Source organism: Lactuca serriola, chromosome 1 (genome assembly GCF_051521515.1).
Source record: "Lactuca serriola cultivar US96UC23 chromosome 1, Lser_US96UC23_V15, whole genome shotgun sequence".
Lineage (NCBI taxonomy): Eukaryota > Viridiplantae > Streptophyta > Magnoliopsida > Asterales > Asteraceae > Lactuca > Lactuca serriola.
Window position 1 is genome coordinate 100,300,772 of NC_136408.1, and position 18,903 is coordinate 100,319,674.

Genomic DNA, 18,903 nt, shown 5'->3' on the forward strand with positions numbered 1-18,903 from the left:
ATGGTCAGTCAAATCGCTAGTATGCCTCATTCACGAAGCTAGTCTATAAGGGGGGTATAAGGAAACTGCCTATAAAATGGTAGTTGAATGGGTGTCCACTCTCACCCACCGCTTCCTTGATTAGTGGAGCGTCGTTAGCAGAACGGGTTTGATAGGACAACTACTTCCCATTAAAAGTATAATGCTATTAAAGAAAGTACTAGAACACTATTCTTCAAAATCCCAACTCTAGTTACTTTAGGAAAAATGTGAAAAGTATGCTAATCCATGAAATTGCACATTATGCTTTATTGGTCGTTAGTGGAGCGTGTGTGGTTAACCGGCACACTAAAAGGCACTAATAAAGAGTAGTAATGGGTATCTTATAATTATCATTTTGATGGAGCGTGTGTGGTTTACCGGCACATCAATAGTTAATGATAAAGACAATAAGGTTACCAAGCACATTTGTGTGGTTATTCACATCTAGTTTGTGATCCTCGGTATCCCAACCACAAATAGTAGAGCATAATCCGAGATTAAAACATGCCATTAAATAGTTTTAATGTATCTCAAAAGAATTAGGAATTTCATTTCGTTTATTTTGTCTAATGGTGGAATTGGTGAATCGTCATTCACCTACCTTTATGAGATTTAAACTTGGATCTCGGCATCCCATTTCTAAGTTGTAAATCGTCATAGTTGGGTCCTAACCTTGATATGATATATTTGGGTTATTGTATTGAGGTGTCTTGAAATCTAAACTAAAACTATCCTTCTTTTCAAATGTCTACTCCTGGAAACACTTCTGCTTCTTCATCCTCCAACCACAACTTCTCTTTGCTCAACATTTGCGCTACATAGAGCAAAATGAAGTAGTCAAGTCACTCATGGCTTGCAAAATGAAAGAAGAGGAATCAGTTGTGTCTCATGTGAAAAGAATGCAACGCTACATAGAGCGTTTGGTCAAGCTCAACATTCACTTCGATGAGGAATTGGCCATTGACATGGTCTTGAACTCGTTGCCTGATTGTTATGGTCAGTTTATCTTAACTTACCATTTGAACAACACTGAGCAGACTTTGGCCCAATTGCACAACTTGTTGCAGACAGCTGAGGCAGGGATGAAGGGTAAAAGTATACCCTCCACACCTAGGGAAAGGGGAAGAAAAGGAAAGGTCCTCCCAAGCAAAACTGGAAGAGCAAGGCTCAAGCTGTGTCATCTAGTAATGGCCCGAAGGCTAAGCCCAATGGTTCCACTCCCCATGTTTCTGATCCAAAAGAGGCCATCTGCTTTTACTGCAATCAAAAGGGGCATTGGAAGAGATCTTGCCCACAATATCTGCAAGATATCAAGGATGGCAAAGTGAAGCCATCCTCGGCAGGTATTTACACTATTTCTGCTAATAACTCATTATCTTCTCGTTCATGGGTCCTTGATACAGGATGTGGATTTCATATCTGTTCTGATTTGCAGGGGCTAAGGGAAAGTGAGGAAATAGAGCATGGGAGAATAAACTTGATCATGGGGAACAGAAAGTCTTCACCAGTTACCAAGATCGGAGTTTATCAACTTTTGCTCAGTAATGATGTTAGATTAGATTTAATAAATTGTTGCTATTCGTCTGAGATGACGAGAAACATTATTTCATTTCATGCATTGTTCAGACAAGGTTTTAAATATTCTTTTAATGATTTGAATGGTTCAATTTTTGTTTATAAGAATGGTGTTTTTGTGGTTGAAGCTTTACCTTGTGATGGTGTGTATGAAACAGTGACTTGTGTTGATAGCTTAGGAAATAGTGTACTTAATATTGACTTGTCTAATAGTGTAGACAAGGCATGCTTGTGGCATTGTCGTCTTGGACACATTAACAAGAAACGCATAGCCCAACTCCAAAAGGATGGAGTGTTGGAATCATTTGACCTAAAATCAGATGATATGTGTGAATCATGTCTTTTGGGAAAGATGACAAAATCACCATTCACAGGGTCTTGTGAAAGAGGTGAAGGTCTGTTGGATCTCATACACACAGATGTGTGTGGGCCCTTCAGATCGACCACAAGGGATGCTAATCGATTCTATGTGACTTTCACTGATGATTATAGCACATATGGTTACATCTACTTGATCAAACATAAGTCAGAAACCTTTGAAAAGTTCAAAGAGTTTAATCATGAAGTCGAAAATCAATTAGGCAGAAAGATCAAGATACTTAGATCCGATAGAGGCGGGGAGTATCTTAGTACCGAGTTCAACGACTATCTGAAAGAATGTGGGATAGTCTCACAATTGACTCCTCCTAGGACACCACAGTTAAATGGTGTAGTTGAGAGGCGTAATCGAACCTTGTTAGACATGGTTCGTTCTATGATGAGTCGTGCCTCGCTTCCTATTCACTTCTGGGGGTATGCCTTAGAGACAGCCGCCCACATCCTCAATCTTGTCCCTACAAAGAAGGTTGCGAAAACACCTCACGAAATGTGGATAGGGAAAGTTCCCTCGTTAGCACATATTAAAGTCTGGGGTTGTGAAGCTTTCATAAGATGAGAGACTCACGACAAGCTAGCAGCTAGAAGTGAGAAATGTGTTTTCAGTGGTTACCCAAAGCAGTCTTTTGGATATTTGTTCTACAGACCTAGTGAAAACGTGGTGTTTGTAGCTCGAAGAGGAGTCTTTCTAGAAAGAGAGCTCATATTCAAAGAGGACAGTGGGAGTACCATTGACCTTGAAGAGATTCAAGAGTCAACCAATGAAGGAACCTTATATGACACTAGCACTCAACCAGAGGAAACAGTTCCTGTTGAACCGGTTGATAAATCATTACCTCTTCGAAGATCCACTAGGGTGAGTGTGCCACCTGAGTTGTATGGCTTTCATATTACTTCAGATGGTGACACATTCATAAGTGACAGAACACTGGTAAACTTAGATGAACCAGTCACTTATAAGGAAGCAATGGCAGGCCCAGAGTCTTCCAAGTGGAAAGAGGCAATGGACAGCGAGATTAAGTCCATGTATGAAAACCAAGTTTGGAATTTGGTTGATAGTGCACCAGGTCGGAAGACAGTTGGGTGCAAATGGATCTTCAAGAAGAAGACAGACATGGATGGGAATGTGCATACGTTCAAGGCTCGACTGGTTGCAAAAGGTTTCACTCAAACCCTAGGGGTTGACTATGATGAGACTTTTTCGCCGGTGGCTAAGATTAAATCTATTAGGATATTGCTCGCCATAGCTGCCTTTCATGACTATGAAATCTGGCAGATGGATGTCAAGACTGCCTTCCTTAACGGGAAGTTGGCTGAGGATGTTTACATGAGTCAGCCAGAGGGTTTTGTTGATGCAAAGTTTCCCAATAAAGTATGCAAGCTTGAGAAATCCATTTATGGATTGAAACAAGCATCTCGCAGCTGGAATCTTTGCTTCCATGAGAAAGTCAAAGAGTTTGGTTTCTCTAGAAGTGAAGATGAGTTTTGTGTGTATATCAAGGCTAGTGGGAGTATAGTAACTTTTCTGGTGTTATATGTCGATGACATATTACTCATTGGTAACGACGTTCCAACCTTGAATGAAATTAAGTCTTGGCTTGGAAAGTGTTTTGCCATGAAAGACCTAGGAGAAGCCGCCTATATTCTTGGGATTAGAATATTGAGAGATAGAAAGAAGAGACTAATTGGACTTAGTCAAAGCACATACTTGGATAAGGTACTAAAGAGGTTTAGTATGGAAAATTCCAAGAAGGGAGAGCTACCTATCCAGAGCAATACCAAATTGAGTAAGACTCAATGCCCGAGTACAGACGAGGAAATAGATGACATGAGTCGTGTACCTTATGCTTCCGCTGTCGGATCGATCATGTACGCTATGACATGTACTCGCCCTGATGTGGCATTTGCTTTGAGCATGGTCAGTCGCTATCAGGGAAACCCAGGTAGAGCTCATTGGATAGCCGTGAAGAATATACTCAAGTATTTGCGAAGAACAAAGGACTGGGTCCTTGTACTTGGTGGCAATGATACTTTGAGAGTAGATGGTTACAGTGATGCCAGCTTTCAGACGGATAGAGATAACTTCCGTTCTCAGTCAGGCTGGGTATTCTTATTAAATGGAGGAGCAGTTACTTGGAAGAGTTCCAAGCAAGATACGGTGGCTGATTCTACTTGTGAATCAGAGTACATAGCAGCAAGTGAAGCGTCGAAAGAAGCAGCTTGGTTGAGGAACTTCATCGGAGATCTCGGAGTTGTTCCAACCATCCAGGAGCCTATGGAACTGTTCTGCGATAATGAAGGAGTGGTTGCCGTGACAAAGGAACCGAGAGATCATGGTGAAACCAGACATATCGACAGAAAGTACCATTTCATCAGACATAGAGTAGAAGAAGGCCATCTTATAATGAAGAGGGTGTCATCTGAAGATAACCCAGCAGATCCCCTCACAAAGGGTCTGAGTAGGGCTAAGCATATTCAGCATGCTCGGAGCATAGGAATGAAAGATGATATTAGTTTTAGTAGTTAGATTAGTTTTCTGAAACTTGTAACAAAGTAAATGTAATTGACTTTTGGTGATTAAATAATAAAGTATTATTTATAAGTTTGGATTCTACCTTTTGTCAATTGTTTATTATTGTGTTTCATTTTTGCATGTTTTACTTCCCGAATAATAAGATTATTCAAACTCCACAGTCGCTCGTACTTTTGGAAGTAAGTAGTGAATCAAGACTGTCATGAACTGGATTGTAGATTGTCTAAGGATAGACATGGCAATGTATTTGCTGCAACGTTCATGAGTACTCAGAAATTGAGATTTGAGTATTGGATAAACCCTCGCTCAGAGTATTACTTCATGGAATTCATCACGAGTAATACTGAGACGATAATATCTTATAATCTTGAAACAGAGATATATGAGTTGTGATTTGCAAGTCGGCTATGCATTGGTGGTACGAAAACGCATCAGTAACTTGGTGTTATAAAATGTATTATCATGTATGGTTTGATGAGTAAAAGATACAAGCATATGAGTCAATGTTTATTCGTTCCTTTTTCCCTAACGGGAAAAGCGATATCTGTGGGCCCCTCGATGATTTGGTGTTGACTTGTGTGCTGGGTCCAGCCAGGACTAAATTGATGTGTTCAATTAGAAGTCCTACATCATCACAAATCAGGAATCGGGAAACATAGATTCTGGACAAAGAGGTTGATTGCATTCCATGTCTTTTGTCTAGGGATATCGCAGAACGAAGGATTATATGATCACTTATCTTAGGACACGTAACTGACTGGGTCAGAGTTCGGCAGCAGCTTTTTGGAAGCTACAATTTGCTGGTCAAATTTAGAAGGCATACTAGCAATTATAGTTACAGACTTGTCCAAGTGGGAGACTGTTGGATTAGGTGTCTAAGCCCATAACTATAATTGGTATGTACTTGAATTGATAGCAGCACAGTCCTTTTGGGTTGCCCTCAAACCTAGCAATCAGACAAGGAAATTATGAAAGGAGAGATATTAATTTATTATAAGATTAATAAATTAATATAAATGAATTTATTAATATGTTAAAAGATTAATATATTAATGAGAAATCATTTTGTTTAATTAATTGTTAGCCAGAAATTAATTAGAATTAATTTTGGGGTTAAAAGAATTGATTATAAGGTGCAGGGACTAGTTTGCAATTATCTAATAGTTGAGTGGAAGGCTCTAGAACCCCCTTGGATAAGGGTGGACGAAATCTTTAGGGGAAACCCTAATAATTTCGTCCATAGGGGCTTGGATAAGGCCCTTGGGTTTGCTTAGGCCCTAAGCAAAGGATAACTAGGGTTTCCCCTAAACCCTAGATCCCTCAGCTATATAAGGAGCCTCCTGGTTCATGTTTTGGTCACTCTTTTCTTTTGAAGAAACCCTAAGGGCCGAAATTTTGCATACTCCCTCTCCCCTCTCTCCTCTACTTTCCTTCTTGCTAGTTTGGGTGTGATTCCATTAGAGGCATTACACTTGTGGTGCTAAGCTTCCAAGAAGATCAAGATCAAGATCAAGGGAATTATCAATTGTTTACTATAACAATTGAAAGGTATGTAATTACTAAACCCTAGGTTGTAAATTTCGATTATAGCCTCTCTCCTCTAGGGTTCTTGTTTTGCAATTCAAAGTTGTATGTTCAATAGATAAAACATAGATCCAAAGTAGGTTGCATGTGAACTTAGGAATTGTTTTCTAGTTTATTTGTTTTACCTAAAACCCATCATATATGTGGTTGTAACTTTTGGAAACTTTGTTTTTATCAAACTTATAGATTCGAAATGGTTTTGAAAACTAAATTTTTTTTTTATTTTGGCATGTTACAATATATATATATATATATATATATATATATATATATATATATATATATAATTTAAACCATTGGGGGACATGTGCTCCCTTAATCCCTTTTTAATTCCGCCTTGTATCCTAGCATTTAGAGCCCACATATGTAATGGTTTGGTATGTGTGTCCTTTATACACATAATTTCCCATTAAGTTGTGGTGTGTGAGGTGGAATTTTAGAATAACTTAGGTTGGGTTTAAAAACATTTTCACTGCATTGCATTGCATTTTAAGATGTTGAAGTTTTTTTCTTGTTTTTTTTGTTGATACTGAGTAATGCTACTTTTAGGGAAATCTTCAGAAAAGTCCTAAAATTTTACCATAATTTATGAAAAAGTCTCAAACTAAATTTTGTTTACGAAAAAGCATGAATTACCGGTAAAAATAGCGATTTGACACATTTTTTCTGGTTTACCGATTTTATTACTTACCTGTTTCTCTAAAGTCCCATTATTTTACACTAATTTGCGAATAAGTCCCAAAATAAAATTTACTAATAATTTGGCCATTTGCTCTATGTAACATACATTTTACTGGTTTTATTGTTGACTTGGACGTCTAGTCATTAAAAAAGATGATGAGATGGATATGTTGAGTTATATAATGCTATGTTTAGCATAAAACTTGATATCCTAATGTACTGTATATCTTTTTGGAACATAAAATGCATCCAAAGAAGACTACAATAATTACATAAACTAACAACTGTGTTATTTTTTACGTTTATAAGAAATATCAAATTATCTATTTAATATTATGTAACCCAATGTATCCATCTCATCAGACATCAACTCATTTTCTGCCCTTTTTTCTTGGAAACACACATTTATTGGTTTCATTGCTAACGTAGATACATAGTCATAAATGAGTCGATGAGATGGATATCAAATTTTACAGTAAATGTGACATTATATAACCCATCGTATTCATCTTATATGCTAATTTAATGACTAGGTGTCTAAATTAGCAATGAAACTGATAAAATGTATGTTACATGAAGAAAATTGCCAAATCATCAGTAAATTTTATTTTGTGATTTATTCGCAAATTATGGTAAAATAATGGAATTTTAGTGAAACATTTAAGTAATAAAATCGGTGAACCGGAAAAAAGGGGGTCAAATCGTCATTTTTACCTGTAATTCATGTTTTTTCGTAAACAAATTTTAGTTTGAGACTTTTTCGTAAATCAGGGTAAAATTTTAGGACTTTTCTAGAGATTTTCCCTACTTTTAATATGCTTCTTTCCCAACAAATGAAATTACTATTCTTTTAAAGGTTATTATTTTAAGAGTTTGATTTTGGGTATGGAATGTTGACATTTTCCAATACCCTTAAGAGCTGACTTGTAGAATGTTGGTTAGGTCCTCCGAGTCTAACCTATGTATTTTGACATTTATTTAGATTGAATGACTTAGTGAAGATTAGAGACATATTTAGCTTTGGATACTTAGGAGACTTTGAAAATTTAAATCTAAATAAGTGCAAGTTGTTTATTTTAAACAATTGTCTCTTGATTAATTTGTATCATGATTCCAAATAGCTCATACGCGGATGTATCAAAACATGACAAACACACGTTAATATCATATCAATTGCGTTTTGAACTTTGAATACAAACATTAAGAAACATGACATCTTACATTAGAAAAAAAAAACATGACATGAGTACGGATTTGAATCTGAATTTCATCCAATTTCATTTAGGGTATTCTTTGCGTGTTGTGTTATTCAATTGATACCCCGACGTCACACACCATGGAGTACGCTCATTTAAGATCATTTTTATAAAATTCAAGAAAATGACCGTATTCATTAAAATAACATGCATCACCAAAATTGCCCATTCAAATTTTTTTTCTTTTTATGCATGATAATCCAATAATATTACATTTAGCGTTTGATCCCTAAAAACAACCTATAGTTTCATTTTAGCCTCCCGCTTCTCCAACTCCTACCACCCTACTTCTCCGTTGTTTTCCCCACCGAGAGCCCATCGTCGTCGTCCTCCGTTGTTCTGTTTTGGTGGCTTTATCGTTTGTTTTTCTATGATGTTTCAGGGTTTGATTTTGATTTTGTTTAGGGTTTGGACGACGGTGATGGTAAACTGTGGTGGATACGGGTTGACGGAAACAAGTAGGCTAATGTTGGCTTGTTCCTGGAGGAGACAATGGAATCAGATTGTTGGCTTGCTACAGAGATCTAAGGACTAAAAACATACGAATTTTAACTGTTATACTAAAAGATCTAGGGACTAAAAACACTGAAACAATGTTATACGGATGAATAATGCTTAAAACGAAACTAGTGCACCTTTCCATAAAAAGTGGTAAATTGACGTATATATTTAGGAGAAGGTATGATTTTTATCAAAAGTAGTTGACTTTGAGTTCCTATATAAATCCCACTACTTACTCTTTAACGTTATTGTAAGTCTAGTCTCAAGTTGCTCATACATTCCCATCACTCTTAATGGTTGTTCTTTCTGAATATATCGAAGTATCATCTTCTTCATCTTCTAAAGATCATAAATACGATGTATTTTTAAGTTTTCGGGGTGTTGATACTCGATATGCTTTCACTGATCATCTCCATAAGGCCCTCCTGGATGCCAACATCTCTACCTTTTTGGATGATGAAGAGAATGAAACCGGAGGAGATCTTAAACCAGAATTAGAGAGTGCGATTAAATCATCTAGGGTTTCTGTTATCGTGTTGTCAAAGAATTATGCTAATTCATCATGGTGCTTGGATGAATTGGTGTTGATACTTGAGCAACGAATGTCATCCAACCAAATTGTTATCCCCATCTTCTATCATGTTGAGCCCACCCATGTGAGGAAGCAACAAAGTACCTTTGGACTTTCAATGGCTAAACACATACAGAAGATGGAGGGAGAGACAAATGCAAATAAAAGAAGTCAATTGGCTCAAAAGATTGATGGATGGATTCGAGCGCTTACTGAAGTTGCTAATTTGAAAGGGGAGAACGCAAATGGCAGGTAACCACTTTCTTGCCTATATTTCCATACTCCAATTTTGTTTGATTAACATAATGAAAAGTCAGGATTATCTTTTCTCGATGTATTCCAATATGCTTCTTTAGTATCATCAAATGATGCGTTTAAACTGGATAAAGAGGATGCATAAAGTTAGATCAAAGTTTTCAATAATTTGATCTCATAAATTAGTTCATACAGATAGATTATGCTTCCTGATAACTTTTTGCAGTTACAATCAAATTTTGAAGAATTTGCTCTACATTTATTATTTGGCAAATTGCGGGATATAGCAACCCACTTGGCTTTTTTTTACCAATATGGAAATATACTTTGGGTTTTACCCATAATTCCAGCATAGTTTCTATTTTGTACTGATTATAGCATTTTTTTTAACTGGAGTACCCGTTGATGTTTTATAACTTTTTTGCATATGTGACATCTTATAAATGATGATGTGGCAATAAAGTGCCAGATCAGCACTCAAACTTTACCAAGAAAATGAAAAGTAACGCATGAAATTTCATTGTCGTCTTCTCTTTAAAGCTATGCTTCTTAAATATCAGAAAATCAGTTTTTTATATATTCAACTTGGAATTTGGACCAATATGCATCAAGTTGAATCTGATTTTTGTACTTTCTGATCTCAGAAACGAATTCATTCAGACATTTAAATTTCGATAATGATGCATAAGTAACTAACCGTTTTAATAAGTTCTGACATGCTTTGAGTTAGAACCAAAATTCAATAATTTGAAATAGATCTATTGTTGTATTATTAATTTTAGACAAATCTTCATCATTCTCGATTCCGAGAATATAAAGTTTAGTCCATAACTTTTTTCAATCTCATGGAATGTCCCTGTGGTTTCAATTTCTGTCGTAGTTGGTCTCTCATCTATATAAAAAGACTTTTATACCCTTTTTATTATATATATATATATATATATATATATATATATATATATATATATATATATATATATATATATATATATATATATATATATATATATATATATATATATTATTTGCTTTAAATTTATTTTACAAAAAAATTAATAGCCTACCTCTACCTCACCCTACCCTACCCCACCCTACCACATCCCACTCTTCTCTGATTAGCCACATGGACTTCTAGTTATTGTGGGCAGCTTGCTTCCAAAATGTTGTATGGAGGGCAGTTTGGTCTTTAGTTATTTTACTGGAGTTAGTGGTGGGACAAAGTAGTGGGGATATCACCTTGCCAAGCTGATATTCCCTTTTGTCTTTTTGCTTAGTAGTATATATATATATATATATATATATATATATATATATATATATATATATATATATATATATATAGTAGTTAGTAGTATGAGTGAGGTAGCTAAAAATTGAATTGTAAGAGAACTCTTGTTCTTCTTTTGGAGAGTCCATTCCTCTCGAATGAATGAGATTATCTATCACTCTCGCACAAAACTCATAGGAACCCTCACTTTCACCCTCCTACAGATAACTCTCACCTCCAGCCACCACCAACATTCCTGCAATTTTAGTTTCCCCGTTGATCACCACCACAATCGGTATCAATTCTGCCACAACCAAAATTATGCAATGGATGCTTAAACCCATAAATTAAACCCCTAAATCATAAATGAATGGATCTTTAAACATAAACCATGGAGGAAATCAAAACCCCATAAATCATGAAGAAAATGAAAATCAAACCACTCTAAGTGCGTGTTTGGGATTACTTTTTAACCTTAAAAGTCTTTTTTGTAAAATAACTTTTTGCAAAATAAGTTTTTTAAAATGTATTTGGATTAGCTTTTGAGGGGTAAAAGCCAAAAACCGTTTTTAAAAAGTGTTTGGTTTAATTGTTACATGTAAAGTAACTAAAAGTCATGTTTTCGTGACTTTTAAAAACCCCTCTTTTTCTTCTATACAAAAAGTCGTTTTCAAAATAATTTTTCTATTAACCAAACACCTTATGGCTTTTTTTTGACTTTTTGAAAAAGATAAAAATCAAAAGTCATTCTAAAAGAAATCCCAAACACCTCCTAAAACAAACCTGAACTTGATGAAATTCTTATGGAATGAACTTAATCAAGAAATCGAGCCGGAGGACAACGACTAGGGTTTTAGTGGGTGGTTATTGAAGAAGAAAGAGGAAGGAATGGTGAGTTTGTGATGGTTTCCGGTAGGAGAAGGCGGGAAGAGGAGGGTGTTTGAGATGACACCAGGGGAAGAGGAGGTAGTGGTTAGTTTCTCTGGTAGCCAGAAGCAAGAAGTAGGTGGTAGATTGTTGGTCTCGCCAGAGAGAGAAAGAAGAAGAGGAGGGTCAGCACCAATCATGTCGGACAACCATAATAGAAAGTCTTTTTAAAGAAAAATATAAAAGAAATTAAAAAGGGTATAAAAGGTTTTTTATATCTGTGAGGGACAACCATGATACAATTTGAAACCATAAGGAACCGAAAAATATTATGAACTAAACTTGATACTTTGTGAAACCACATTGACCATTTATGAAGATTTGTCGTAATTTAATTCATATAGATATATTAATTATTTGATAATTCTAATAATCTTTTATTTAATCAAATTTTGAATGGCTTGCTATGCATTTATTGTAATATCATACTATTTTTGAATCATAGCTTTTCTTATACTATCATATGTATTTTAGATTCATGCAAAACCACAACGATATATAAGTTCAACAGACTTGTAGAAACATAAATGAAATATAGTTAGTGAAATCTTGTTTTACATTGGTGGCTCTAGTATTATCATACATACAAATTATGACTCATGCATTATATGCTTACATGGTTAGAATTGCAAATATAATAGTATATTTTTGATGTGAAAAATATTAGATAAACATAGCTTAATTAATATGCTATAAATTTTACTTGGGTGTTTGGGTAAATTAAATATCTGAATTTGGTTTGTTAGTCTTGTGGTTCTTATTAAATTGAAGTTTCAGGCGAGAGACTGAGTTGATTGAAGAAATTGTTAAGGAGATCTATCGCAGATTATGTGTATCCTCAAGGAGACCTCTGCCACAACTTTTTGGGGTGGACTCTTCTATCAAATTTGTCAGTTCATGGTTAAGAGATGCATCCTCACAAACGACAGATGTTCTCACTATTTTAGGCATGGGTGGGATCGGGAAGACGTCTTTAGCCAAATATGTCTATGGGTTACATTCTCATGAATTCGACACAAGCAGCTTTATTGAAGATATTAGTAGGAGATGTGGTGAAAAATTTAATGGGTTGCTTGATTTACAAAAACAACTCTACCATGACATTTCAAAAATAAGTTCGATTCAAGTTCATGATGTTTCCATATACACCTCAAAGATAGAGAATGCAGTAGCCCAAAAAAAGGTATTTATAGTTCTTGATGATGTAGATAGTCTTGACCAGTTGGGCGCATTAATCGGAAGCAAAGGTTTTCATCTTGGAAGCAAAATCATTATAACAACAAAAGACGCGTGGGTGACAGAGAGTTGTGCACTATTCAAAACAAATGTTAAACCAAGACATGCAAAGCACTTGCTCCAAGTCTTATCTGAGACTGAATCAAAAAAACTTTTGTGTTTTCATGCATTCATGTGCAACGATCCTAAGGCAGGTTATGAAGAGGTGTTAGAAAAGCTTGTGAAGTATTGTGAAGGACATCCATTGGCTCTTGAAGTTTTGGGCAAGTCACTATATAATCGAGATGTAGCTTATTGGGAAGGGTGCATAGAAGGGCTAAAGAAAGAAATCGGTTCCCACATAAGTAATGTCTTGAGAATGAGCTTTGACTCTTTGCCATCCAAAAATGATCAAGACTTATTTAAGCATATTGCATGTTTTTTTGTTGGGATGGATAAAGATATTGCTGAAACAATATTAAGGGCATGTCGTATAAACACAAGATCTGGGATCCCGAATCTCATTGATAGATGCCTACTTAGTATCAGATGGAATAATGAATTCAAGATGCATCAGTTGCTTCAAGAGACAGGAAGATTCATAGTACATCAAGAATCGCCTGACAAGCCATGGAAGCGAAGTCGATTATGGTGTCATGAGGAGTCATTCAAAGTGTTGAAACAAAAAAAGGTAAAAGGCCATGTATGCATGTTTAAAGTATTTTTTTTTATTTTTTAAAGTATTTTTAAGATGCCATGTTTAGCATTTTAACATTTGTTTTGGCATTTTGTTTTTTCTTAGGCTAAGGAAAATCTTCTAGGCCTTGCCCTTGATATGCGAATGCTTGAGAAAGAGAAGCTGCGTGCATCGTTTGTGCTGAAAACAGATGCATTGAGTAACATGGATAATTTGAGGCTACTACAACTCAATTATCTGAACATTAGTGGGTCTTATGAGAATTTTCCAGAAGAATTGAGATGGTTGTGCATGCATGGGTTCCCTTTAAAGTTAATGCCTTTAGACTACCCGATGGAGAATCTGGTTGTTCTCGACATGTCATATAGCAATATTCAATCATTTGCCATTTATGATAGTAATCCACACCGAGTTGAGAAGAGCCGAAAGGTAACTTATCACTGTTTATTATTAGTCATTGTTGAGTTGATAAAATTCATTAATATTACAACTTGTCCCCATTTCAGCAGTGCTTAAAAGACAAAAGGTTGCTTGGATCATTAAAGATTCTTAATTTAAGTTTTTGTGAAGAGCTTTGTAGTATAGGTGGCTTTGAGGAACTCCCAGCACTTGAGAGGTTAATAGTTACAAATTGCATTGGTTTGGTTGAGCTTTGTGAATCAATTGAGGCATGTGTCGAACTCTTCCTCATTGATCTTAGCTACTGCAACAAGCTTGAAAAACTTCCAAGAACCATAAACATGTTAAAGAAGGTTACCACACTATTGCTAGAGGGTTGTAATCTCGGTGAATCTCAAATGGAGATTATGGATATGGATTCACGAGAAATTGTCAAGGCTAAAACCTCTTCCTCCGCCGTTTTGGATGCTATACCAAGTGATTTGAAATTCTTTGCGGCTTCTTTACCAAGCTCTTTAGTAAGGTTGTCACTTGCAAATAATAAATTTTCCACTGAATCCTTTCCCAAGGACTTTAGTTACCTATCTATGTTAAAGGAATTATATTTAGATGACAATCCTATCGTTTCCCTGCCCAATTGTGTAAGAAGTCTTCCTAGGCTTGAGATGCTTAGTATGAAAAACTGTAAGATGTTAACATCAGTTGAGCATCCTCCACATACATTAAAAGAGATGGACCTCGATTTTAATTCTAAAACTTTGCTAAGAAAACTTGTTTTTGATCCAAAAATGTTCCCACTCAAGTTGTGGATACTTTCAGATCATTTAGCACTTTCGTCGATTGAAATTCAAGGCATGTTCAAAATACAACCAATGGTTGGTGTTGAGAAAAAGGTATTATGTAGTTTGGGCTGGACTAATCTTGACCTCCCTAACAAAAGTCCTGTGAGAACGTATTATCGGGGTAGAGGATCAGAGGAATCTGAAATCCAGGTTTGGATCTTGTTAACTATCCATCTTAGAGTGACTGTGTGTGTGTGTGTGTGTGTATATATATATATATATATATATATATATATATATATATTATGGTGACTAATTTAGGTGGTTGTATTTGGCAGATGTATTATGAATTTGGCATATTCAGCACAATTTATGGGGGGAAAGAGATGCCAAATTTGATTAGTAATAGAAGCAAGGGGCCATCAGTATCATTTACCATCCCATCATCTCCTAACAGCCTTAGAGGATTGAACTTCTGCTATGTCTACACGTTTCCATTTCCATATGATCAGTTCATACTCTTGCCAATGATCACAATTAGCAATATAACGAAGAACTGCACCTGGATATACAATCATTATGTTTACAGAGTCAATGTAGGTGGAGAGTGTGTAATATTGTTAAGCCATTGGATGTTTGGGATGAATGAAATGGAAGGTGGAGATCAGGTTACTATTACTACTGTAACAGAAGACGTAGAACAACTTACAGAGGAGTGTGGGGTGAGTTTTGTGTTTGATGATGGAAAGATGGATGAAGAAGAAGAAGAGGATGTGTTGGGTTATTACAAGTCGTGGAATCACATTATTGGTGGAGATCTCTCTGCTTTTCAAGCAACAACAGGAGAATACTACCTGAGCAGCAGGCGACACCTATGGCATGGCACTGGGGTGGTTCCATTTTATCGTGATGTCATCCAAAAAGACAGCCCCATATATAAAGGTAGATATTATATGTTCTTATTAAATATTATTTTTACTTTCTATTATGTATAACTTTTTATCCGGTATAGTAGTATCTATAAGGGAAAATGACATAAAAGCCCTTAAGTTTTCATAAAAATATCGGTTTTACCCTTGTACGTGTTTTATGTCCAGTAAAGCCCGAAGTTTTGTTTAATTTGTTCATTTTTACCCTTGTAGCCGGTTTTCAGGTAACCTACCGGTTACCTAGGTTACCTAATGCCAGTAAAGCCCTTGAATTTTCAAAAATGTTCGGATTTACCCTTACCTTGATTATTATTATTATTATTATTATTATTATTATTATTATTATTATTATTATTATTATTACATTTTTAATTGTATAAAAATATTTTTTACATACATTTTTAAATGAATAAAAAAATTTCATACGTTTTTAATACATTTTTATACATATTATTATTATTATTATTATTATTATTATTATTATTATTATTATTATTATTATTAATACATTTTTAAATGTATAAAAATATTTTATACACACATTTTTAAAAATGTATTTATTTGTATTTAGTAGGTATAAGTATAAATATATATTTATTTCATATAAAAATATATTATATACATATAAATATAAAAATACATATTTATATGGTTTATATTATATAAAAGACATAATTATATGTATTTGTACATATTACCAAGTATCAATATGTATTTATTATCAAACATCATACTAAATAGATAAGAAAAATAAATATTCGTTAATTAAAAACATAACGTAACAATTATAAAACCCTCGTAATTAGAAAACCTCAATAAAAACACTCGATTACAGATAAGATTTAGTATAAAATTTGAAAAAACCTCTATTATTCAACTATATTAGGTTAATAGTGAGTAGATAACAATAAATGATCAACAAATAACACTCGTAAATGGAAAATACATAATATAATTAAAAAACCCTTGACAAAAACATTTGATCACTGTAAAAATTAAGTATTATCAACTTAAAATCATTCATTAACTATTTTTATCTCAAAAATTGATAACGAAATGTCAAATACGAGTGTAAACTTCATTTATGTTTGTTGTAAGTTCACAAAAAAAGATCACAAAATGCATCATTTTTTATATTGATCTGAAGCATTTGTTTTTGCAAAATCAATCATTGACGACATTTTTTACTTTATCAAGCTTTTTCTGTTCAATTCAACAATTATAGATGAAGATTTAGTGTTTTCAAATGTATATAAATACTAAATACAAGTATATATATTTTTAAAAATATACTATATAAGTAAAAATATTTTTATACATTTAAAAATGTATGTATAAAATATTTTTATATAATTAAAAATGTATTAATAATAATAATAATAATAATAATAATAATAATAATAATAATAATAATAATAATAATAATAATAATAACAACAACAGTCAATGTAAAGGTAAATCCGAACATTTTTGAAAAACTTAAAGGTAAATCTGAACATTTTTGAAAATTCAAGGGCTTTACTGGCATTAGGTAACCAGTAGGTTACCTGAAAACCGGCTACAAGGGTAAAAATAAACAAATTAAACAAAACTTCAGGCTTTACCAAACATAAAACACATCCAAGGGTAAAACCGACATTTTTGTGAAATCTTAAGCCTTTTATGTCATTTTCCCTATCTATAACTTAGAAAATCATACAACCAACATTGTTTACTTGTCTTCTTACATAACAATTAACAACATCCATAAGCTGTTCAAACAACAATTTCATCCACTATCAATATATATGCTATAACTAGGGTTATCCATGGATCCGAGTTGAATTGGATCAAGTACTAAACTGATTTGAACTATGATCCAACTAAACGCACAATGGTGGAACATGACCCGCTAACTAATGGATGCCCCATGACCTAACTTCTTTAGATAGATGGATCATGATCCATTTATATTAAATATATTGATCATAACCTAATTATTTTTAATATATGGATCATGACCAAAGTCTACCTATTTATTATTGATTTATTGAACTCCAATAAAATATGAGTTTCTTTTTGTAAAATTTGAAAATAAAAACTCTGTGTTTAACAAGACCGATCTGTCATAATGGATCAATTTCTTGGTTCAGATAATCAAGTTTTTTTATATACTGGATCAGATAAATGTCTGATTGGATCTAGATCAAGACCTAGAGATGTATGTGAATAATCGTTAATGTATTAATAATTTTTATCTGTTTTCATCAATCATCAGAAAAGAAAGGTTGCTTTAGAGCTTTATCGCCAAGATAGTTCAACATATTTGGTCACACACACATGTGAGGTATACTTTTTGACACATAGACCTTTGTATATACTTCATACTTGGTCACATGCTTTGAATCATCAAAGTTAATTGGTCTTGAAGTAATTTTTCTTTTTTATAGAATTTTGTATTATATCCCTATTTAGTTATATAACTTTTACAATTTTCTTATTGTCACTCTCTTCTCAGGGTATGTGAAATCTTCAGGGTGTCGTCCTTCACATGAAAATGTTTGAGAAATAAACGCTAAACATGGCCGCTTGAATTGAAAATAAATGCATTGTGTAATATGGGTAACCTGAAACTCAATCATGTCCAACTGATCAATAAGTTCTATAATAATTTTGCAAAAGAATTTGAATGGTTGCTTATGCATTGGTTCCCTTTAGACTATATACCTGGTTGTGTAAGCATGTTTGTTTGCTCTTGTCAGCACTTTTCGCAACTTCAAAACTCTTGATATGTGTTACAGGAACCCCCAAAAAAAGTTTGGTAGACCCAAAAGATAAGATCTTTAAAGCTTCTACTTCAACCTTTTCTTCATCTATGTTTTGTTAAGGCAACTCGTTGACATCTTTGTAGTGCTTGTATATAACATGCTTAAGTGTTCTGAAAAAGCATAACGTTGCTTGGATCATTGAAGAATTTTAAATCTTAAGTGTTCTGCAACTGATGATCATATTATGGAAAAAGGATGTGTGGGATAATGGCACCAATTTTGTCCGATCCATAAATATCATGCTTGCACCTTTAGAACATGATTTACCGCGATTGTCTCATGAAATAGATGGTGGTTGTTGAGACCAACAAATAAACAATCATATATTCTACACATTTTATAATGTATAGTGGTAAAGCGATCAAATCCACGGATATTAGCTCAATTTATTAATCTATAAAATCTATTCGCAAAAGTGTTTTTGTAATGACAATTAAATAAAAATAAGGGTTTTTTAGTTAGTTAGTATAGATCTAAAGTGACAAAAGCAAGTTAGTGATGCAAAATAGTAAACAACAATTGATGAAT

At 34.1% G+C, this 18,903-nt stretch overlaps 1 protein-coding gene across 2 annotated transcripts; it reads left to right on the forward strand.

Moving 5' to 3' along the window:
- Window positions 1-8,763: 8,763 nt before the first annotated feature.
- LOC145096086 (disease resistance protein RML1A-like) lies at window positions 8,764-18,395 on the forward strand. Of its 2 annotated transcripts, none has more exons than XM_079033858.1 (7): window positions 8,764-9,349; window positions 12,324-13,452; window positions 13,564-13,887; window positions 13,965-14,849; window positions 14,978-15,581; window positions 17,826-17,894; window positions 18,066-18,395. In XM_079033858.1, the coding sequence occupies exons 1-6, from the start codon at window positions 8,820-8,822 to the stop codon at window positions 17,861-17,863; spliced, it is 3,510 nt and encodes a 1,169-aa protein (XP_078889984.1). In that variant the 5' UTR covers window positions 8,764-8,819; the 3' UTR covers window positions 17,864-17,894; window positions 18,066-18,395. The 2 variants fall into 2 exon arrangements, with proteins under 2 accessions (XP_078889984.1, XP_078889987.1); XM_079033861.1 differs by having other exon boundaries at window positions 8,765-9,349; window positions 13,968-14,849.
- Window positions 18,396-18,903: the final 508 nt, after the last annotated feature.